Raw genomic sequence first — 23,342 nt, forward strand, 5'->3', positions numbered from 1 at the left:
CTTCTATCTGTATGTCCTCCCCTTAAAAAAAACCACAAACTCCACACAAACTGCCTCCCCCCCAGAAAAAAAAAAAAAAGTGGTACCCCATGGCAATTTTGATGGTGATAATCAGTGCAAGAGTGTCAGTGAAGAAAACGCTGATGGTATTAGTTTTGAGTTCATTTGAGTTTAATAACACTTCTTATTTAATGACAAATACATTTTTTGGTAATTTTTCTTGTCTTTCTTGTAACTGTCCAACACATCTACTTTTGCACTGTATTTGTCATTGAGTGACTCCTGGAAATACTTGGTTATTTTTAACTTGTTTTAAAAAAATAATTCTTGATGGACTACCTTCCTGTTACCCCTGTTTAATGTTAGCAAGGTTGAAAGATAGCTGCTGGCATCCATTTAGTTGGATAGCTTTTTTCCTACTCGGTTGTTAGAGTAATGAATGTATTGTATCCTAATGGACTATTACTCAGCTGGATTTTCAGGGGGCCAGAAGAACTGCCCTCAGGAGCATGGGTGCCTTGGCACTGTGGGAATTGTAAGTCACCAAACTGAATTGCCGTTTTGTTTGTTTGTGCATCCTGTTTTTTCCCTCCATTCACAATTTACTGATTTTTTTTTTTTTTTTAAACACACACCCCCCCCCCCCCCCCCCCCATACACACACACACCCCGTTTGAAGAATTGTGTGCAGGACTTTATCTTTTCTTGGTCTTCTCCTGAGCAGCAGAAGAAGAAGAGCAAGGGTAGTGTTACAGATGTTTTTTGAGGCCCACTGCTATGGAACTGTGAAGTGTGCACCCAGGCTGACCCTGGGAAGCAGGAGTTGCAGGGAGAGAGGCTGCAAACCACTGGTAAACTGAGCAGTGAGTTTACAAGAAAAGAATGTTGGATCACCAGTGTTGATGCTTGGGTAAGCGATTCACAAAAGAATCCTCCATCTGGAAACTGAAAGGAGAAAAAGTTTATTTAAGGTGGCCGTTAAAAAAATTTTAAAAAATGCTTCTTTAGTACATGGGTGCAGCTATATATTTTGCAGCATGAGTCATGGATGGCTTTATAGTTCTACATCCCCTTGCATAGGAGGAATAAACTTCGGAGAAGAGGAAGTTAAGAGAAAACAGAAGTGTGAATAACTGCTAATGGTGCTCTCTCTGGCTCCATTCAGTCTGCCATTTCATCATACATGAAGGGGGTAATTCAGAGATTCCTTTCTTGGCACATAAGTGGCAACATATGTTTGAAACAGTGAGTGGAAACTGTAGGGAAAAAAAATGACAGGCATATGGCAATAGGAGGGCAAGGGAAAATTTGTTGCCCTAACGTTAGCCACATAATTGGTACACTTAACTTCTGAGGGACTGATTTATTTAAAGACAAAAATGTATGTTCCATTTATTCAGCTTTTCTTTATGTAGCTCGTATCTTGTAGTTCCTTCATAATGTCTGTCCAAAGAGCTCTCTGAGGGAGTGGAAGGTGATGTGTGAGGTTCCTCTCTGCCAAGGAATAGAGGGAAAAATCTGGATGCAAAAACACAGATCTGCCTTCATTCATATTCTCATTTTAAAAGAGGAAAAATTGAAAGCCTACTGTATTTTAATATTCAGTTTCGTGGATTTTTTTTTGCCCTATTAAGTTAGCAAGAATGTTTATCGCTTAACGCAACTTAAGATTTACTGCTTAATGAAAAGACTAGCTGTCCTGGAAGCAGGCATCATCCAAAATCACGTTTCCAGTGTGAAATACATGCTGAAATAACCTGCTAACTCTGGTCAAAGAAGCATTTCTACCCTGCACACACATTTGTGCATAATTGTAAGCAAAATGCAGTCTCTCAAACTGTGATGTGGAGAAAACATGGGTAGATTTCCTCGGTTTATTTTGTGCCTTGACTTAAATAATCAATTTCAAGTGAGAGTGTAGTTGGAAGGTAAAAATCAAACCTGGTCCTATTAAGTCTTCTGTTGAGATACAAAATGTGTGTTTAGGAACTTTGGCCTGCATCCGAAAACTCCTCAGTCCAGAGGATGTGGTCTCAATAAATGTTTAGGAGGAAACCAGTCTGTATTCCTTCTATTGGAACATGGAGAACGTCTCCTACCATGCTTGCCTTCAGAAGTACAGCCTGTCCTCAGAAGAGTGCTGGGCCCTTCGAGAACTGTAACTCAGCGGCTGGTGGGCCATGGTGTAGCCTGGACTCGGTGGGGATCTCAGTCCTTGCTTGGAGAAGGAAAACTGACTATACGATGTTTGAATTTTGTTTGCTTTCCTCTCTGACCTCTTCTGGCTCTGGGATTTTAGGGTCTAGTGATTTAATACTTAGGTGGTAAGTCCGATGTGAGATTATAAAGAAATACTCGTTTACAAGTTGGTTGCATTATGCCAGCAAATGTAGCCTGTTTTAGGGAGAAGGAGGGCAGATGCTTTACCAGTCTTACTTAAATTCAGAAAGTATGCAGTGTTAAACTTCTAAAAATAAATAAAAAGCCACCTTTAGGGTGTTGGTTTTTTTTAATACCCTCAATAATTAGTGTTCTGTGTTAACAACTAATGCTCTGAAAACTTGAGAAATCTGAGGTGGTTTCTTTACCAGAGTAAATGATATCACAAATATTGTCAGCAAAAGGAATGAAAACAAATGTTATGAAAGGAAGCCTATTTATGTTATTTTGGTTGTCACCTGTGTGAGTAAAAAGCCAGGAAAATGCATCTGGAATTTGCAGGAATCTGTGAAGCTGGTTAGGGTTGTTTGGGTTTTTTCCTTCTTATAAATATGGGGTGAGGGACCTGTTTTTTTCCTTTTTGTTTTTAAAGAACATAATGTACTACTTGTTTTGGAGGAAAAAAGACATTTCAGGAAAATTATTACATATACTCTATTTGGTAGCTTCTGTGTGTCTTATTTTACTGAAGTGTAAATGCATTCATTTGTCCCATAGGTTTTTTTTTTTTATAGTAAGTTGACTGTGGTGGAATCACTTCCATGTGCACAGAATCCTGTAACTAATTATGTGTGATCTAGAGTGATGCAGGTCAGAAGGGACAAGGACTTGTATCCTTGTTGTGGGGCCCAGCCTCCTAATTATGAATCAATTTTATAGAGTGCATTTAAAGAAATTTGGTCCATCTGCTGTTCTGTTTGAGTTTCAGAGTGAGTAATCAATAAGGAGTGACTATATTTTGTATTATAAAGCTTTCTTTCAGCCGATATGATTTTTCCTTGAATTGGCCATCACACCAGCATAAAATGCTGTGTGTTTGATTTGACAAATGTTTGTCCTGTCTGAAATAGAGCTTTTTGCTTCAGTGTGTTGGTTAAAACTTAGCAACTAGTATCCACTGTCAGGTGGCAGAAGAGACTTGGTGCACCCCTCTTACACCAATGTATTCCAGCACCAGGAACCTGTAGTTACAAGATGCAACGTTTTTATAGCATGAGAAACTGCAAGTGGTTTGTACAGCCTTTGTAAGCAACAGGGTTGCAGCAAGTCTGTGTGTCATGATTGGCGGGCTGCCTGCTGGGTAGGGAGCGCAGGCAGTCATTTCTTGGGTAGTGCCAACAAACTTTTCAGCACACGTGAACTCCTCCCCCCCCCCCCCCCCTTCTTTTGTGTCCAGCTGTAACTCTTGCTGCTTTGTGTTATTTCAATCCCCATATAGTGAAAGCTGGGTGAGGGCCAGCTGCTGCTGCTCCCTGACTGAAGGCTGAAGGCTGTGCTTTTATGCCACCAGGAATCTTGTGTGTTCCTAATAGTGACAAATCCTTCGCTAGATCAGCAGAGCTTCAGGAACTTGTTCTCACCAGGAGATCTGCCAATTGGTGGCCGTATGACCAGTTGCTCTTTTGTGTGACCTATTGGCTGCTTAAAACATGTCTTTGGAGCTTTTAAAGAAGCTTCATGCAGGTGTGTAGCTCTGACTTCTGAAAACATGCCCAATTTCTGCCTACTTTGTAGAGAATTCAGATAGACAGTCTGTTCAAGTATCAGTGGAGTGATGCTCGTGTTCAAGTTTGTGAATACGTTGTTTTGCAGAAAATTTTGGCCAAGTGTGTCCTTAGAATGAATTCAGGAGCTGGTTTGGGTATTTGTTGCAAGAGTTGTATGTTGGGGTGGGGGAAAGAGGCTTGCTGTTTTCCATGCTCTGAATTAAGATCCATCTGATGCTGTTTTCAGCAGACTGCTTTATTTCTAAACTGAGCTAGTGGTGCTGACAAAAATGGTATCTTCTTCCTGGATTTAACTTGTATTGTCTGTTTTGCCATCAGGAGATTGGGAGATCTTGGTTTACCTTTGACTTCTCAGCACTAAAATTGTGGGGCGTTGATCAGAGGTGTAGCTGTCTGCTTCACTTACAGACCTGCGGATCTGAAATCCCATTAAATTTGCTGCCCAGAATTTGAAAGGGAGCAATATCTTTATGCATCTCTCCCAACCTTCATTAACAAAACCTTATTTTTGTTCTTAGTTCACTTGATGCATCTTTCTGCAAGACACAGGAAAATGTCTAAAGATCTAACATATTGTAAGGATGACCATCAACGATGCAGCTGGTTCTAAAAACCGTGGCATGAGTAATCAGTGTTGACCTTCCTGCTGTCTGTCATACCTGGGCTGTTACACAGCAGTGGGTATGAGCCATTTTGAGGACAGTTATAAAGTGACTTTGGTTTGAATATCACAGTCATGTTTGGGTTCAACCTACCTTTTCTAATGCTGAGAAGATGAGATGTTCTCTCAGCTGAGACTTCTAACAGGGGTAGATATCAAGTTCTTAAAAATATAGAATTCTTTAAATTCCATCAGCCAGAGTAATTGTAGTTGTTTTTTCAGGATTTAATATAGGTTGTGTTGATTTGCTGTACTAGGATGAGTTTCTTCCCTGGGTCATGAGGATCAGTTTTCTTGTTTACTTCCCCACCCTGCCCGGATTGCTGCTGCTGTTTTAGATGCTTTTCTATGTTGAAATTTTGCCTAGACATGATTAAGAACTGCACAGTCTAAAGGGCTGTCTGGATAAACTAAAGAGACAACAAATCTAATGCTTTTGGGGCTTTACTGCAAATCATAATTTGCAGTTTGTAAATATTCTAAGAGGAGGATGCAACATGATTAGAGTAAAGGTCCTATGTAAATATTAGGTTTTTAAGGTCTAGAGTGTCTTCTAATGCTAATTTATGCAGTTTCCTTTTTAGCAGAATGCTTGCATGTTTTTAAAAGATGTAAACTCCTAGGATGCTAGCTAGTTAGTGTGGAGAAATTAAAGTGCATAAAAATAGCTTTATTGTAGACGAATGAATTAACTGTTTCAACAATGTTTCAACAATGTAAATGGATGACAGTAACTGAAACCTAAACTCACCTTTTGATATTATGGTCACCAGATCAGGAATTTTACATTTCTGGTTGATTCTTTCCCCTGCCCAGGAACAGGCATTGCAAACTCCATTCCCTTTGCTCCCTTCCTGTTCCAGGAATCCAAAACATTCTAATTTCACTTTTTTATATTTGTTTATATGTATTTAGGGCATGAATAACAGCCACTGCCATTTCATAGTGACTTGGCAGTAGAGAATAAGAAGATGGCCTAAACTAAGTTTAGTAAAGTTCACTTTAGTATTTCCTAGTTTATTGCAGATAGAGATTTTTCTGGCCTTTTCAGAATGTTACTAAAGAAAATGAAGAAAGGGCTGCAAAATGTACTTTTGTTTTTGAGAGAAATTCAACACATTGCTGTGTGCAACTCATTTTATGAGGCTGCAGCTTTTCTTATTTGACAGATATCCTTGGAGGTGAATTTTTTTTTGGTTGTGCTTGAGTAAGATCTCCTGTTTATCAAACAGCCAAAGTGTAAAGTTTCAAGCTGTGCCATTTTTTACTCACTTCAGTAACCTGCAGCAGTTCAAAGTGTTGCAGCAGGAAAAAACCCACAAACCAGTGGTGGGGAGTGTAGCATAAACTTTTCTATGTGTAATCCTTTGTGGTTTTTGTTGATGCTGCCAAACAGAAGACAATCTATGAGCATAAAGCTTAGCCAAATCTAATCTAGTTTGCTTGGGAAAGAAGAAAAATGGCAAAATCACAGAACAGATTCTTAAAAGATATTTTTTATGAGAAACAGCAGGTCAAACTTTCTTGTACTCTTTGCAAGGGATAAGCAGTTTTAGGTTTAGTGTTACTATGTTTTTATGTTAATAGAGGCTGTCTTTCTTGATAATGTGAGATAAACTAAAGAGCAGCTCCTGAAGAGCCTTCAGTCTCCGCTTGTGATGCATTGTGCATGATGCATTTGATTGTGTCCTCTCTTAATGTATGAAACAAGAAATCCTGCAGAGAGTAGATGAGTGAATGTATAAATATGTACAGAAATTTTACTGAATACAAACACTTCAGTTCAAAGATGGAATGCAATAAAGAACATCAGATGTGCAAAACTTATCAAATAAAATGTATCTTAACATACATAGGCGCAAAAATATGAGCATGTATATATGCATGCATATGTGTATATATATGGGCCTATGTACATCTAATACATTCATGTCAAAATCCCAAAAATATGGTGAAGAGAGAAGATCATTTTAGCTCAGGTCAAAACAATGTGCTTTAGTAATTTCTCCATCCCTGGAGAGCTTATTAAATACTAAACAAAATGTCTCAGAATGTAACTGATGGAGTGCTTTAAATTACTCACTTTCATTTGGCTCTTGGCCAGCCGCTCATTGCAGAGGGCTATGGCAAACGAAACCTGTGATTTACACTGGCACTGATAATACAGTTTATTCTGCTAGCTTCTCAACTCGGAGTTTTTATATAGTAAACATTCAAACACAGCTCAGTTTCTTAATGTAAACACATTTTGTAACTGTAAACATAGCCAAACAGTTAGAAATCAAATAATGATTGTATTTTCTCCCACTTCTCATGAAAATGTCGTTATATATTTTTTACCTTTCCTTTGCTGATATATGGAGGTCTCCTAACTTGAATAATAAGAAAAGACAGCAGTAATCTGAGAACTTTTCTTCTTTCTCACATTTTTTTAACCATGTGAGTTTTGCACCAATTTTCTAACCATTTTATATTTTACTACCAAGCATATCCTTCTAAGAACTGACAAAACTTCCACCATACATTGCCTATCTGTTCATCATGTTCCACTTGCTCTAAACTCAAAGTGCAGAATGGGAGTTTGTGGGCTTCTATAAAATTTGTAATTTCCACCTATTTCTGGGGTTTTACTGTATGCTTTTTTGGGGGGAGAGGTGTCCATCTGCTGAATGAATTTTCTTCCAAAAGGGTGTTTCCTCAAGAACTGAAACGTAAAGTCTGATTCTGTAAACAAGTAGAATGGTGAGGAATCTCAATGGGCAGATGCAGTAGACGTGAAACAGTTAAGCTGGGTCAGAGTCAGCAGCCAACAGGGGCAGATGAAGGGGAAGTACAAGAACCCATGCTGCAAATGGTTGTGCTGTAAGTGGTGTAAACAGCCCTGTAAAAATTTGTCTTTCAAATTGCTTATTCAAAGAGAGCTTACAGAAAGGAGCAGTGACTGTAGCTGAGTTATCTACAAATTATCACCTTTGGAGTGGGATTTTAGTCCATGTGGAGACATCTATCTTTAGTCACTTGAGTGGAGTTGTCACGAGTCCGTTGCCACGGACAGCACTGGGAGCTTAGGTGCGTGCCTCACCGTGGAGGCATCTGAGCAGTCACTTATAATGTCTTAATCTATAAACTGAATCACACCTTCTATGTCAAACATGGAAGAAAGTTTTACCTTTTGTTTCTGAACATAACTTTACACCTACAGTTGAAAGAGAGGGGAACGTGAGTGCTAGGAGGGCAAAATTTGCTCCATGTTAAGTAAGCTTACTAAAAGATTGAGGCAACATAGCTATTATAAGGTAGTTTGGATACCTTCTTTAACAATGGGGAAACAGAAACATTATCTGAAGAGAAAATGAAGGTTAGGATTCTTTTCGGCCTGCAACCAAAAGAATACATGTTGTGCCATAATTACTGCAAAATTAAGTACTCTTTATAAAGCTAATGACGAGAACCAAAAATGTAAATGAAATTAAATTATTTTAATAACAAGGACTGAAGTATCTGAGGACAGATGGAGCAAATAGAATGAACTTCCTTTTAAAAAAAAGAAACCAATGCATGGTGCTTTCGTAGGAATGTGTGCTTAGTATATGCTTTATGAACTGCAGCGCATAGTTGTATGTACTCATCTTGTGTATTTGTCCTGAATGCAATGAGAGTGAGTAAGACTTGGCACCACTAATGACTTACGTTGTTTTGTCATCATTCCATTTTATGCTCGAGGTAAGTGAGGAGTTTGTGTTAAGTAAGGAACTTCTTCAGTGTTACACAGAAAATCATCAGCTTTTCACTTATCTGCTGTCATTGTAACAGCTGAACAAACAAGATAATATGAGAAGTTTCTTAAGGAGCTAAGGTAGAGGTCTGGATGCTTACAAGACAGTGGAGTGGTGTTCAAATGGTTCAGGGTGTTGGGTTTTTTTCTGCGTCTGTAGTCTCAGGGTCATCTTGTATTGGCATCTAAGTACTCCTGTGTCCTAATTCTTGAATATATTTCAGTGTCTCAAACATTAACGCTATATATGTTTTGCCTTCTCTCATTTTTTTGTGGATTCAACTGAAGAGGACTTGTGATATATTCTCTCCAGCTTTTCAAAAAATAAATGTAACTGAAGGTATCTTTAGTATTTTTCTTACATATAAAAAAACCCAAAAGGCAGCCTCTCCCTCTCTTCTTGGAGGTGGGAGAGCTCTGCTTTATGAGGAATACTTTTTAAAAGCCTAACTGTTCCAGTGAGCTCAGCATCTTCATTACTATCCCCGTTCCTGTTATGAACTGCTCCATGCCTGAATGCATTGGGAACTCTGGCTGCAGTTCTCTAAGAGAGTGAAGGCTGCATGTTGAGCTCTTTTGAAACTTTGACCCCACATACTAGTACTTATTTCTTGAAAATTTGACTAAGTATTTCTTTATAGATATTTTCAGGAGACTTATGCATGGGTTCCTATAATGCCATTCTTTGATTTTTAGAAAGAAAAGAAGGAAAAAGTGAAGATTGTGATGTTCTACAACTATCCAGCTATTCAGCTTTTGCAATAGCAAATCAAGATTCTGATTTTACTTCTTCATTTGAGTGCAGTAAGGACAGGTAGCTGTTTCCGTAAGGTTTGTAAAAACAGTATTAATTGCTAAGGCAAAAAGCTGTTTTAGTGAAACAAGTTGAATTATGGATGTTTGTTTCATGTCTGGATTTTTTTTTTAGTGTCTGGTGATGTGCCTGTTACTAGCCTTTCCCATTTGTTAGGATGAACACAAAGGTTTTCTGCTATGTACTTTTATTGCAGTCAAACTGGACTCTTGCTTATTATCCTGGACGCTAAAAGATACCAGTTCTCAAGAACCCTGTAGGCATTTCATGGTTTAGACATCTTTCCTACTTTCTTGCATTTCATTAGAAATTAGCTGAGGATGAGAAAATGGGATGGTGATGGATAGACGCACAGCGATAAGAAACTCAATTAAAACTTGGCCTTTGTAAACATCTGTTTCAAACAATTGTAAGTAACTAGTTAGACCCTTGACTTTTGTTTTTGTGCATGTCAAAGTGCATGAAAAACATACTTATGCTGGGAAAAAGGTAAATGAACTGCTGCGAGCTCAGTTAGTCTGGCTTCAGTGCAGATACCAGGATTAACAGGAGGATAGAAGGGCAAAGCATTACTCAGTTTAAGGACAGATGGGGAAGGAGAGCAGTCTTGGCACGTGATTCTGCTTTTCTCTTAACTGGCTGGAGTATTTAGTGTTTGCCTGATATCTGCCAGTTCTTTACTATAGTTTCTTCTAATTAGTTAGTGAATCAAAATGAATTGGTCTTGAGTTCAGCTTGAGTTATTCATAGAATCTCTTGATAAAAACTAGTGCTGCCTCCCATTTCTCTGGCTTTTTTTAAGGAAAGAATTAACCACTGGCTAATAGTTAATCACCTTCTCATGCAAGTTCTTTTAGAGCACCTGAACACCATTTAGTTCTGGTAAGGTGCTAGTAAGCTTGTTGCTTTGTGTTGTACAAATTTGACTTAAAGCTTTTTCTATTATCAGTTCAACTTCAGGTGGCTTCTCAGACTCATTTTCCGTAAAGAGTGTGCAATGTGAAAACTTCCTTGACTTCTCAAACAGTGGAATCCAATGCTGTCAGGGAAAAATACCAATGAAGAAAACCCTAAGGTTCTTGCAAATGAACTAAATTAATTTTATGCCTTAGTGTTCAGAGGAGAAGGATGTCCAGAGCAATTACGTGTTCTCCACTTCGAGTAGGATGAAGGCTTCCCAATTTTGATGGGTGGATTTTAACATACTAGCATTTCTGTTTCTTGTATGTTATCTTTGTTTGCATGTTTCCCTTTTAAGATGTCTTTATACTTCATTTATTTTAATCTATTGTTAAATCCCTTAGTTGGCTTTGGGGAGAGGATTTTGGTTGCTTTCAGTTTGCTGGTACAAATTTACGTGGAATCTGCTTTGTCGGTGGTGTTAAATTGTTTGTGGTGCCTTCAAGGGATATACTCTTATAGATGCTCCGTTTAATTAAGTTTCCATTGCCTTTCTGTGTTTATCTCACTGAAAGCTAGATAGAATAGTTGGGTTTTGTTTTCTTCCCTCTTACCTTAAACAGGCTGAATTTGAGAACTTGCTCATCTCCGGCTTTTCAGTATTTACAGTGTGGACTAGTTCATGACTTTAGTAGGAACAAACCCAATAACTTGCTCCTACTATTGAAATTTATGTTTAGATGCTTTACAGAAAGTAGAGTATTTAAATAGCTATTCTCTGTTACACTTGCGTGTGATGTTTATTTAGCATGTAAAAATAACTGCAGATCCCCCTTTCTACCTCTCATTGCTATGTGGGAAGTGTCATTATTTTGGATTGATGGTCATACTCTAGCATGTACATGATTATCTCTTTATGTATGAGCCTCAGCTCACAGAAAGTCTGGATATGCTTTCCAGACTGAAATACATTTCTCTTATTTCACACTCCCCACTTTCCTGCTTTCCTTTTTTTGTTACAGCTGTACAGCTCCTACATCAGCATAATTAGTTCTCTCATTCTGATTTAAATACTTTATCAATAGTGTAAGCATATTACTCTGATGTTTTCTTCTCACACACTTTGAGAAACACATTCTGCCCATGTCCATATTTAAAACTAGACAGTCTGGTTTTTGTGCTGGATTCTTGAACTTGCATTTGTAGAGGAGCCCTTGCACCCTTGTTCTCTGGCTGTCTTTTGAAAGGCTGTTTGGTTAGACAGAGCTTTGCTATTTCCTGTCAAACTTCATTAACTGCTTTAATGCTTTATTTCCAAGTATACAGAATTTTAATGATTGCATCCCTAATTGACGTGTCATCCTGAACTGTGCATGCCTTTGCACCTGCCAACTTTCTGCAAAGTTAAAACAGTTTTCATCTTCATTTTAAACTTAAGTACCAGCAGCCTATTTTTGTTTTATTTTAGGTAGAGTCTGTGCATCCTATTCCAAAAGTCTTTCCGCAGTATAATAGAACTGAACCCTTTCTTCCTGCATAGTTTTCTCAACTACTTACTGAAATGCTACTTCACTGCCTGAACCTGGGCTTTGGTACTAGGACCGTTTCAAAGATGTAGCCATGGAGAGTCTTGTAGTCAGATGGCTAAAAAAACTAATTTTGTCTCCAAGGACTTTACAGATTACTTTGTATGTTGTTGTGTTTTTGTGAACCTCTTGGTCTCAATTTTCTCCAAGAAATGCTGTGGGTGCCTCCTGGGTATCATAAACCCAACTACCTTTGCATTTAATAATCAGGATACCCAAGGGCGAGGTTGTGTATACTGAGACTAAGATCTTTGCATACGTAAGCGTTAATGAAATGCTGGCAGTGAAATCTGAAATTACATGAAATCAGCTCCATTTTAAGATAAGTTACAGCCAAGAAATTTAGACTAGAGTAATCTTAAAATTTGAAGATGCTTATAAGCATGTATGGAAAACAGTCTGATCTATAAATCATGTGAAATAAATGTTTTATTTTATGCAACTAGTAAAAGCTCTGTTTGGAATGCCTGCTTCTCTTTCTTTGCATTGGAATGCCTTCTTTTCTTTCTTTGCATCTGAAGTTAATACAGAGCTAAGGAAGATGGGGATTCATAGAGGTCAGGATCTTGAATCTGTAACGTACATTCCTTTAATAAAACTCTGTTGAGTTACACATTGTGCTGTTGGATGTTCACTGTTGCAAAAAATGATGCTTTCCAAAATGGTATTTTAAACCTCCTTACCCTTTGGTAAACTGAGGGCCTAGGAAGCTAAATCAGCTTAGTATTCGTGCCCTTCTATAGGTTCAGTACTGTATGTTTCAATCATACTTTACTGCTAGGCCAAATACTACACTCAGGGAGACCTAAAGTATGCACAGATGATAATAGTCCTTACTGTCTTTTCAAAAGAGTTGAACTGTATAAACTGGGTTTATTCGTTGCTTCTTCAGTCAGAGCTACAGTGTTGGCTGTTGCATTGTGTTCAGAGACCATGAGAAAACTGGTTTTGAACCAAAGATGATCTGTATAGGGCTGATACTTCAATAAGAGTTGTGGATGATTAGCAATTAATAACGTGGATTTATGGATATGGTGCTATTACAATGGTGAAGCTTTGATGAGCATGTTTACAAGGTCCTTTGAGTTTTAATGTGGTGGTTTTCATTAAGTTTATTTATAATCTGTAGTTTTTATTGGCTATACTTAAATCTAGTCTATAAGGATTTTAAAGGTTTATAGCAAACTTAGAGATATAAAAAGTTAAGCAACTTTATCCAGTGAGTGTGTTTATCCAAATATGTCATCAAACTTCTCAGTTTCCTTTTTAGAAGGCCAGTTAGGGACAGACTGACTCATTCTCCTGTCTGACAGAACACAAAGACATCCAGAGTTTAGCTGGCAAGACCATTGAAAAAAAGGGAGAATTCTAGGATTTCAGGGAGTGTGTCCTGGTTCTCAGCTCCCCAGCTGGATGCAAGATAAAATTTTCAAATGAGAAACATGTGAAATCTTGCCTAAACATTTGAATAAACGATGTCCCAATTTCCTGATGACTTAAATGCAAGTTGCAGGATCTGAGCTTTCCTAAAAGTCATTTTAGTAGTCATAATTTTGTACATCATAATAAGGTTTACAGTGCTAAAAAAAATCTGATAACCCTAAAATTCTTAGCATACAAATCAAATTGAAGGGAGAGGAGGGTGCATGATCTCCATTTCTGCTAGGTTTTATTTCCTTTTCCACAGGGTTGTCTGGTTTTGCTCAGTTTTTTTTCCAGATTATGAGGAGGAAGGAGGCTAGCATAGCACGTAAGGAAGTACAAGTGAAATGGTAACAATTATGACTGACTGGAATGGAAGGACAGTTCAAGAAAAACAGTTTTGTTACCTGTACCCTGATAATGTCGATGGGGCATGTCTCATTCCCCAGTGACTTGAAGATACTGTGAATCAAAGTATGGAGACTAATGAATTTCCCACTACTGTGTAAGAGACAAGACTCTGGTTTTAAAACTGAAGTGCTGTGTTCAAGTTGCACATTTTTAATGAGCTTTCATAATTTCAAGCAAAATGTGTAACTCAAAAGGTATTGGCAAGTGAGGCATTGTTCCACAGAGCAGTTGTAGTCATTTTCCTTCGCAGTGCCATAACCTGCTGCTGTCTCTGCTGAAGCTGCTAAGAGGGTCTTGGGCAGAGAATTAGAGCAGACCTGTGCGAGGTGTATCTTGTCAAGCTCATATGCACATTTGAAGACAAAACCGTGTTTCTGGATTCAGTGAGTTTCACCACTTCTCCAGCACTCTTGGCAAAGGTAGAGTCTGGGAGAGGGTGACTGATGCCAGGCCAGATTTGGCAGACATAGATCAGTTAGCTGTCTGGGTATTTTCGGTGTTATTGTCTCTTTGGCACTTTTAATTTCTGGTTTTGGGGGGAATAAAACTTTTCTATGGCAAAATACTTCTCTCCCCTTTCAGTAGCCTGATTACAATGACCCCATCACAACTGTTTGAGGGTTTTTTCTGCTTGAAAATTAAGCTTTTGGTGATGAAGTGACAGTTTGAGAGCCTTTAGTGCTGGAGCCTGCTGTTGTCAGTATGTCTGTACAAACTCTAGCTTTTACCAGTTTGTTCCCCAGCACAAACTTTTCAGTGGGAGAGTGAAAGGACTGGTTAAGTCTGCCTGCCTGCTCAGTCTTCAGAGTTCCTTCAGATTGCACCTTGCAGGGGCTGCTGTCGGGTTTTTATAGCAAGGAGTGCACAGTGGAGACCTGCCATGGAAGGGGAGCGGGCAGTTCTCCGTTCAGAATCGTCCTTACCTTGCTGCAGCCCACTCGTACTTTCGTCTTACGGTTTTATATGCTATGCATCTCAGCTGGGCCTGAGTCTGTGACCAAAGTGGGTGCCTTAGGGTTCTTTTTCAGTGTTAGCACAGTATCTAGATACCTTTCAGTAGAGTAACAATCCTATCAGGAAGGGCTATATTGAGTTTTTAAGGAGAATGAACTAATGAAAGACTAGAAAGGTATAATTTTATTTATGACAATGCAACTTTTATAGACTGGTTCTACAGGGGTTGAGACCTTTCTGTATTTTGGACATTCAAAATGGGAAGTAAAATTGGTGACAGTATGTTTGGAGAACAACCCTCTGTTGCCAGGGATGAGAGTAGAGCATCTAATGTTTTTTTCTTCTACTTCCTATTATTCCCATTTACTACTCTGAGCCATCCATCTGGCTGGCTGCCCTCTGCCCCAAGTTGGAAACAGAAATTTATAAATGAAAGTTCACATGTCCCTTCTGACTTCTTAGTTTCTGTCTGAATTTATACATATTTTGTGGCTTTTTCCCAATCTTCTTAGCAGAAAGGTTCAAATATTGAAACATTTTTTCAATGCGTTCACACTTTGGTCTTCAGACACTCAATAATGGTGTGTGTTACCTTGTCCAAGTATGCAGTGTTTTCCTGAAAGGTTATACAGTATGCTTTTCAGGATAAAGAAACAAAACCCCAATGTACTTGCATGAAAATAAGAATTATCATGCAGGAAGGTTTTGGTATTTATTTTTAACATTTTTCCATTAATCTCTGTTCTGAACAGATTTAGTGCTACTGATTTTCTTGTTTATTCTCTGTTTAAAATTACTCTCTTAGGACAGAGACTAAGGCTGTGACATTTTTCTTAAACTGCTTCAGTCTCCCATGTATCCTTCTTTCATGTGTTGTATATAATGCTGAGAGACTTTGTACCTGGGCATAAATGCCCTGAAGCTCACAGTATGCCGTGGGAAACCTGGTTGTGAGTTCAGACTGTAGGCCTTGGGAGCTGATGTATGACCTGCGTGCTCCATTCTCATGGCCATTTTTTCTCTTGCCTGTTCTTAAGATATGAAACTAATTATAGCTTATATAAGTCACTTAAATTTTTATGCCATGAGAAAAATAGAGATTTCTTCTCCTCCACACGCAAACAGGAGTGTTAACTTTTCCCATAGCAATGGTTTGTTCTGGAAAATTATGGTAGTGTCAAACTTTGTATCTCAGAGAATGATTTATAGATTTGTCTGTCTGTCTGATATTTTGTGTTTTCTTTTAAAACTCCAGTTACAAAACTCTGTGCCAGTTTCTCCCTCTCTCACAGCCCCACCCTGAAACGAATCAAAGTGCACTGTGTCTTTTTTTGGTCACAGGTCTTGGTGCAGTCATCCACTTCTATTGTTGCGTATGATTAGATTAGTTATGCAGTGCTGCGCTGCTCATTGAGTGGTGCACTCAAGTCTTATTTGGAAATGCAAATCGTTGACTAGAGCGTGTGCCCCATTACTGAGGGCAGCGCCTCACCATGAGCATATTTGGCCAGTGCTTCATCATCCGTGCTGGGCACTGGTTAGGTTCCAGGCCTAGTATATGGAGTTGGTGTTGATTTACAAGTGCCGTAAATATTCACGGACTTGCCATCTTAGAAAGATCATCTTTCCCTTTGAGCCCTGACACTACGGTTGAAAGTGCTGGCCAAAGCTACTACCAGGGCAGTTTTCCATGATCATCCCTTTCAGCAGAATTGCTGCCCTTTTGCAAGGAGGACGTATGGCAATGACCATCGCTTTCCCCACTCACGAGGCAAGAGAGGATAGCAGTGTAGGAGAACATCAATTGACTCTCATGGTGTCCTCCCCAGCCTCAAAATATGCAATGGTAGTATTGGTTGGTGAACATGACGGTGAGCCTAAAGCAGTGAACAGACATCTTATGTGCTCAGAACTTAAAAAAATTAAATGTGACCCTCAGTTCTGTCTTGTCGTTCCACCAGCGTCAGTGGAGTTGCATGAGAAATGGTATCACCTAGATCTTGCTTCTGCTTGCTGATTACAGCAGGAGGAATAGTTTAGAATTGTACCATGCATGTAGAGAATTTCTTATTTGGATTAACACTGAGGTGAAACCCCTGTTTCTGATTTGTATTTATTCTTAATCTTATGAATGAACATAATGTGATGTTATTTAACAGGTTTAGGTTTTTTTTAATCCCTTTGTTAGCTCAGATTCTATTAATTTATTTGCTTTAAGATAAAGTATTTTAACCTTCCATCATGCACAGAAACTGTTGTGGAAACCTTTGAATCCTTGAATTTTGACAAGGGTTTGATTTTGCAACATCTGTTGAAAGTTATGTAGTGCGATGGTATATAGTTTTTCATGTATAAGCATGAGGTAACTAATCTGTGTACATCACTTCCTTGAGTCTGTCTTCGTGCCTCAGTGGTGTTATTAGTGGGACTGTTCCATCGGGCTGTAGCATAGAATTGCAATGCTGATGTTTTGCTTGTGGTGGGTCTCTCTTATTCACCTACAGAATACTAGATACCAGTGAAAAAGGTCAAATGTACAGAGATCTGGTATCCATTTCACAACTTGCAAGACATAGTCTCAGGCATATATAATATATATAACTCATTGCCAGAAAGCTAAAAGGAAATGATTGCATTTGAGTACAATGCAATCTACAACAATAGTTCAGTGTGCATGAAATTAAAAACTGCTGGTAACACATGTAGAATAAAGAAGTTGACTGTTTATTTTTACTGTAGCTTTCTGTAGAGATAAGATCCTGCTTCTTATAATATTTAAATGGCTTCATTAAAAAAAACAGCAAATACTAATTATACTCACTGTTACAGAATATTGAATTTTCCAGAGCTGGGCACACAACTTATTGTTATTCCAATGTGTGAATGTGTCAGAATTAAAGTACAGCAATGTGAAAGCTGACAACGTTCTAGTCCAATTCACCTTTTAGTTGAGATGGTTCCTTCTCTTCTTGACGCTCTGTCCCAGTGTTGAAGCATTGCTCACTTGACCTATTGCGTAGCACTTACTTTCATCTGAAGCTTTTAAAAAACCCCTGAGAAACCGCTTAACCTGGAGTGCTCAGTTTTGTGAAATCACACTTCTTACCTACTCAATACCTGAGCAATACTATAACATAGTTTGATTTAATTCTCATACATTTTTAGTGTGGCATTTAGTTCATGTAATAACATTGCATGAGAAGGTAGGAGTGTACTATAAAGGTACACAAGAGGAAATACGTAGCCCTAATGCAGTACTAAGAGTGCATCCAGTGAGGAGACGTAGAGGGGTGAAATATTAAATGTGGAAATTATAAAAAAATATATTTTTAAGCGAGGGCCTGCAAAATTTAGTTATTTGGATGGACAAAAAATTGTTTGGTTTGTTTGTGGAGTTTTTGTTTAGTTGGTTGTTTTAATTTTTTATTTTCTTGGAGGTGCTATGAAGAAGAACTTGTGAAACTGAAATGTAGAAAGGCTCAGGTAGAAAATGGGTCTCATTATGACAGGCTGAGTGACAAGCAGTATGACTTTGGTACCCCAGTGTTAAAAATTGAGGTCTTCGAGAACCTTAAGGATGAAGCCACAGACAGGGGGATAAAAGACTTAAGTTCCCTTCCGGTCTCATGGATTGGGGGATGATAGGAGGTTGCTTACAAATGGTGAGGTTGGCAGTGGTGGTGGTTGGAGTGACTTGAGTTATCATCATAGAGGTGATGGCTGGCTTTGAGTTTCTGTGAGGAGAAGCACAGAGAGTGAATGGATGAGGAAAAGACTATAAGAATAAGACCTGTGGGGTCTATGGATGGAGTTTGCAACTCTGAGTACACTCTGGAAACACTTAGAGAAATGAGTCCAGCTGGAGTTGCAGAAACTCTTGTGTAGGTAAGACAGCGAGGAAGCACTGAAAGCTCATGTGTGTCCAAGGCAGCCAAAAGATCAGAGACAGTGAAGATGCATTAAGTTCTGAGGTTTGCCAGAAGTGAAGTTATGGAGCCTTTAATGAGAGCAGTTTCAGCTGAGCATGCAGCAGAAGCCAGACCAGAATGATGCCTACAGTGAAACTGGGGGAAGGGTCTCCCGTTGAGGATGGCAAACATGGCATCAGGAGTCAGGCAGCCAGCAGAATCGCTGTCCCTTGGGGATCTTCGGTAGTCATTTGGACAAGGGTCTGAGCAACCTGATCCGATGTGAAGTTAGCCCTGTACTCAGCAGATTGTGCTGGATACCTCTGGAGATCCCTTCTAACCCGTATCACTCAGCAGGTTGTCGTGTTAACTGACTGATCTTGAGGGGGGCAGCAGCTGGAGCAACAGGCACGGTGTTTTGTGGTGTTCTGTTAGATGAGAAAGACTCCAGCTGTGAGACATTTGCAGCTTAGTTTCCATTTTTTTTATGCTTGGTGAATGCTGACTCCTCAGATGGGTATAATAATAACTTCTATATCTTAACACTGAAAATGCCTTTTACTTGGTGTTGTAAGAAGTGTCTGATACTGTGGGATAGAGTTTGGTTGTCTGGCTTAGTTTATTTCACTTGCTTAAGAGCATAAGGATTAAGTACCTTTTAGGAAATGTTAGGATTACTTTACATGTAAACAGTTGTGTTTTCTTCTTTGGACTAGGTTCTCTGTATCACCTTTGTGAGTGTGATTTCAGTGCTAAACGAAAAAGTTATGATGGCCTTTCCTCCCTGTAGAAAAACACCTTGTTTTAGTAGATGATCCTTAAACTAAGATCTTATTAATTGTTGCAATACCAACATGCAAAGTTTTGTGCTAACATTTGAATTCCTGTGACCAACATTTATCATGTCTACATTTAAAAAAAAACTATTTACATTGCTTATATAAATAGCAAACTGCTATTTTTTCCTGTCCTGTTGGACACCATTCACTTATTTAACTGGTGTATCTTCATAGTAAAGCTTTATCCTTTCTATATAGTTGAGAGTCTGTATAGTATATAGAAAGTTTGAAGATGAGGACACATCTATACATTGAGAGATTTCTTCCTTTCCTCCAATTTAACTCTCATGTACCTGTGGCTGGTTTCTTCCACTCATACCTTTATTTCCTTTCAGTATTCAGAAAATGGGGAATAACTGTGTTTACATCATATTTAAAACTCCTTGAGATTTGCAGAGGAAAAGGGCTTTGTAAATGCTAATAATTTTGCTATTTTTCTTTTTTTGGGGTGGTGGAGAGTAATGTGTAAATACTTGCATGCATAATGGCTTGTGTTTTCAAACTGGGATTGTGCATATCTGGAAAACCTTCTAGTTGAATTTTTTAACTTTGTAAGATGTCTTCTAAAATAGCAGCTTTTATTATTTAATTGTGTGGCAAAAATACAGAATGTGGATAAATATATTTGGACAAATAGGTACATCCTCCGGGAAGATACAGTGGAATCTGTATTTGAATCTAAAGTAAGTATTCTTCCTAGTCCTGCCTTCCATCCCCCAACCCCGTGAAAAGCAAGAGCTTCTAAACAAGCTCCGTGTTTTTTATGCTATGCTTCTTCATCCGCACCTGGTAGTCTGTATCTAGCTTCTGGAGGTTTTTTACATTCCTCTGGGTTTGTGTGCTGCTATTTCTTTAGGCTCCAGCAGTACAATAAAATTTTCCCTTCTGGCCTCTAGCAGACTTAGTTTAGTACGCAGTCATGCACATGTAGTTTGTCTTTCATGTTTGTGTCTGACTGCATACACACAGAACACAATTCATGCTGAAGTGCAGGGAAGACGTATCCAGTCACCGCCCATGGGCCGCCTTTTCTCCACAGAACTGTTTCTTATCTGATAGGGGTTTGTCAGTGGCTCCATGCTTTAAAGTACATATGACTAAAGATGAATAAATACCATGACAGTATCATGACTTTATCAAACTTGGACTGGTAAGTGAGTGTTGCAAAGTACTGAGACTCTTTTCAGTTCGGACAACTAATCTGTCTCTTACCTACATCAGGACTGTGGGGGATTAGTTTTGGCTGGCAACAAGAAAAATACTTTAAAATGCCTAAAGGGTTAAAATTAAATGCTAATTCAGTTCTCATATCTAAAAGCTGTCACTAGTCCTGTCATAAGCTTAAACTCCTAGATCTGACAGTGTAACTGCTGAGGCCATACTTAGTCTTGTTGCCTCACTATGAAGTCAAAAGGATTCTTGATTGATTAAAGTGAGGAGTTTTCACTGAGTCAGTGAAGACTGCTAAGAATTTGAATGCTCCAAACATGTTTTTCAACTCTTCTAATGAGAAATATCATGTATGGAGGGAGTAAGGCAGCAGAAGGGCCCTAGAGATGCGGAGAGATGCCTATTTTTTGTAGAACATGATCATCTCATGAATTAGTTCATCACTGTAATTTTCACGTAAGTATTCTTCAGCTCTGTTCTTCCTGAGTACATATGTAAGAAAGAGGAAATGCTTTTCTCTGCCTTACTTGAAATTATATTTAGTCATATGTTGTATCTGACTGATAGTTCCTTTATTCTTGCTATCAAGACTAGTTTTCAGTGCTTCACTGTCCCATAACATCTAAGGTTTTTCATTGTGATCACATAATCATGCATTATTCGTGTACCTTGGCTTCTGTGTAGTCTGTACTCTTCAAAGATATCTTTAGCATATACTGTAGCCTTGCTCTTTAATAAAAGCAAGATACTTTTTTGACTAATTGCATGGAACTTCGGGATTTTGCTTTGGAAGTGAAATACTGTTAGGAATGCTATATAACCTTCCACAGTCAGAAGAGAATGCTGCTTCTGGCTGAAAAAAAGGAGAAAGTTCACTGATGAATAGTTACTGTTTCTCTGAGTATTTTTTTTAATTGCATTGGAGGGGGAGGAAGCAAAAATTCATTTGCCATTGCTTTATGTATGCAAATTTCAGAGTTCTGTTTGTTCTTAATCCAAATGCAAAACTCGCATCCTGGGAGGATTTAAATTGGACTAAAGTTTTTAAAATGAAAGAAAAGGTCACTTTGCTGCATATGGGCCTGTGTTCTCAATGTCTAGTCTGGCAGGCAAATGTGGAAGGAGCTGTGCCTTAACTTGCTGAGAGGTTTGGGTTTTTTGTTGTGTGGGGTTTTGGGTTGGTTTGTGTTGTGGGTTTTTTTGGTTTTCTTTTGGTTTTGGTTTTTTTCTTTTTTTTTTTTTTTTTTTTTTTTTGGTTATGGCAGGCAATTGCATGGAGATCTTGATGGCGACATTACTTGGCAAACATTTTGGCATCAGCTCAACATGTGACATCACCCCCCCTTAAGGTTTTCCACATAAAATACATCCTCCAAAGAAAATACAAAAATTGAGACTTAATCTGAAATCTATTATTACATCCTCTAAGGTCTCATTAGGCACCTCAGCATTCCCCTCCCCACCTTTTTCCAGGCAGATGGACTAAATGTTGCAGATAATAGGAGTGAGTGCTTTACAGTCTTCTTGGGGGGAATATGGAGGTGGGGCAGGGAAGAGAGTTTTAATCCCATGTCTACCCTGCTTTCATAAGAAAAAAAAAAAGGTGCTTAGTCTTTCCTTCTGTGCAGCTTTTCACACTGTGTGAGTGCATGTGTCTGATGTAGCACTTTGCCACATTGAGCAACTTGTAGTTGTTTAGCTCTGTCTCTGAGAGATGAGTGTCTCTTTAGTTTTTGAGAAGAAGACAGCCGAGATGAAAACCTCCCTTCATCTTAGGTTTTGGTTCCTGATATGATGGTGTTTCACAAAAAGAGTTCTTAGAGGAGAAAAAATTCAGTTCTGTGCCTTGTGGGGGGCACATCATGTGTGCTTTTCTGTGTGTGCCTGTGCTGGCCTGCATCTGTGTACGTTTTACTGAGAAGAGGTTTTTTTTTTCCCCACCCTCTTTAATTGCAAACCATAACTATAGCTGTGTACTTGGTGGGAAGCATATGTGCTATCTCTGATAGACCTGCAGGAGAGAGGTGAGAGGTGTAGTGCAAAGGGTGAACACTGCCAAAAATGTGGAACATGATGTTACACAGGCAAAACAGAGGAATAATTATCTATGCATAATATGAGTTTAGAATAGGCTTGATGTTCTCACACCCAAACATTTCCATCTGTTCCTAAGCAAAAGGAAACAGAGACAATATTCTCCTGTCTTCTGGAGTAGCTGTTGAGGGAATAGGAATTGTTCTTCGATATTTTCTTTTTTTTTTTTTTTTCCTTCCCTTAGGCTGCATTCGGTTTTACTGCAGTTTCAGAGAAGCCACAGTTTAAACTGACTTTTTTAAAGACAGTAAATGACATGAAATTCTTCTTAATCCTTCATCTGAAAATTGGTATTGAAACCCTCACACTGTGCTTAAACAAGCTGTGGTGCTTTCAGGTTACACTTAAAAATAATGTTGGAATTATGTTTTTTATGCCAATCCTGATACACAAGCTTTATGGTGTTATTTTCAAAGCTTTCTGTAAATTATCATCTGCCTTTGCTGCTTCTCTCTGTATTTCTGTGGTCTGTCCAAACACCACCTACTTTTCGTTGTGTGTTTTTCTTTGGCCATCAAAGGCTGCATGCCTGATTTCACATTGTTGCTTAAATACTATAGTGTACACTGAGCACCTTAAACATGCTGAAAGGTTCACCTGTTTCATGTTGGTTGAAACTTTACATATTTGCATATTTCCTTGTATTGTCTGTCATGTAACATACCTGTCATCCTGCAACAGTGATCAAGCATTTGTCCTACCTCACCTGCTGATGGAGTAGACACTGGTGTTATTGAGGAGTAATTACTCATGTTTTCACAGCTGAACTCTCAAAAAACAGCTCTACAAAAATTTCTGATTTTTAGTGAATTCAGAATAGGAAGCGGACAGATCCTTAGACACAATGTTAAATTGTAAGCA

At 38.6% G+C, this 23,342-nt stretch overlaps 2 protein-coding genes across 5 annotated transcripts in view; one reads left to right on the plus strand and one right to left on the minus strand.

The window, feature by feature from the left end:
• The window catches only part of CMSS1 (cms1 ribosomal small subunit homolog), a gene marked incomplete at its 5' end in the record, with an annotated part of 239,809 nt that overhangs the window by 48,931 nt on the left and 167,536 nt on the right, over window positions 1-23,342 (plus strand). The window lies entirely within an intron of this gene.
• The window catches only part of LOC308059094 (filamin A-interacting protein 1-like), a 154,814-nt gene continuing 133,335 nt past the window's right edge, over window positions 1,864-23,342 (minus strand). The window contains exon 7 of one of the 2 annotated variants that reach the window (XM_080376016.1): window positions 1,864-23,187. In XM_080376016.1, the coding sequence (XP_080232142.1) occupies window positions 23,184-23,187 (4 nt within the window). In that variant the 3' untranslated portion in view covers window positions 1,864-23,183. Of the gene's footprint in view, window positions 23,191-23,342 lie in introns of both variants that reach the window. The other variant, XM_080376015.1, reaches the window with a different exon arrangement.

The sequence above is a fragment of the Falco punctatus genome (genome assembly GCF_963210335.1).
Source record: "Falco punctatus genome assembly, chromosome: 2".
Taxonomy (NCBI): domain Eukaryota; kingdom Metazoa; phylum Chordata; class Aves; order Falconiformes; family Falconidae; genus Falco; species Falco punctatus.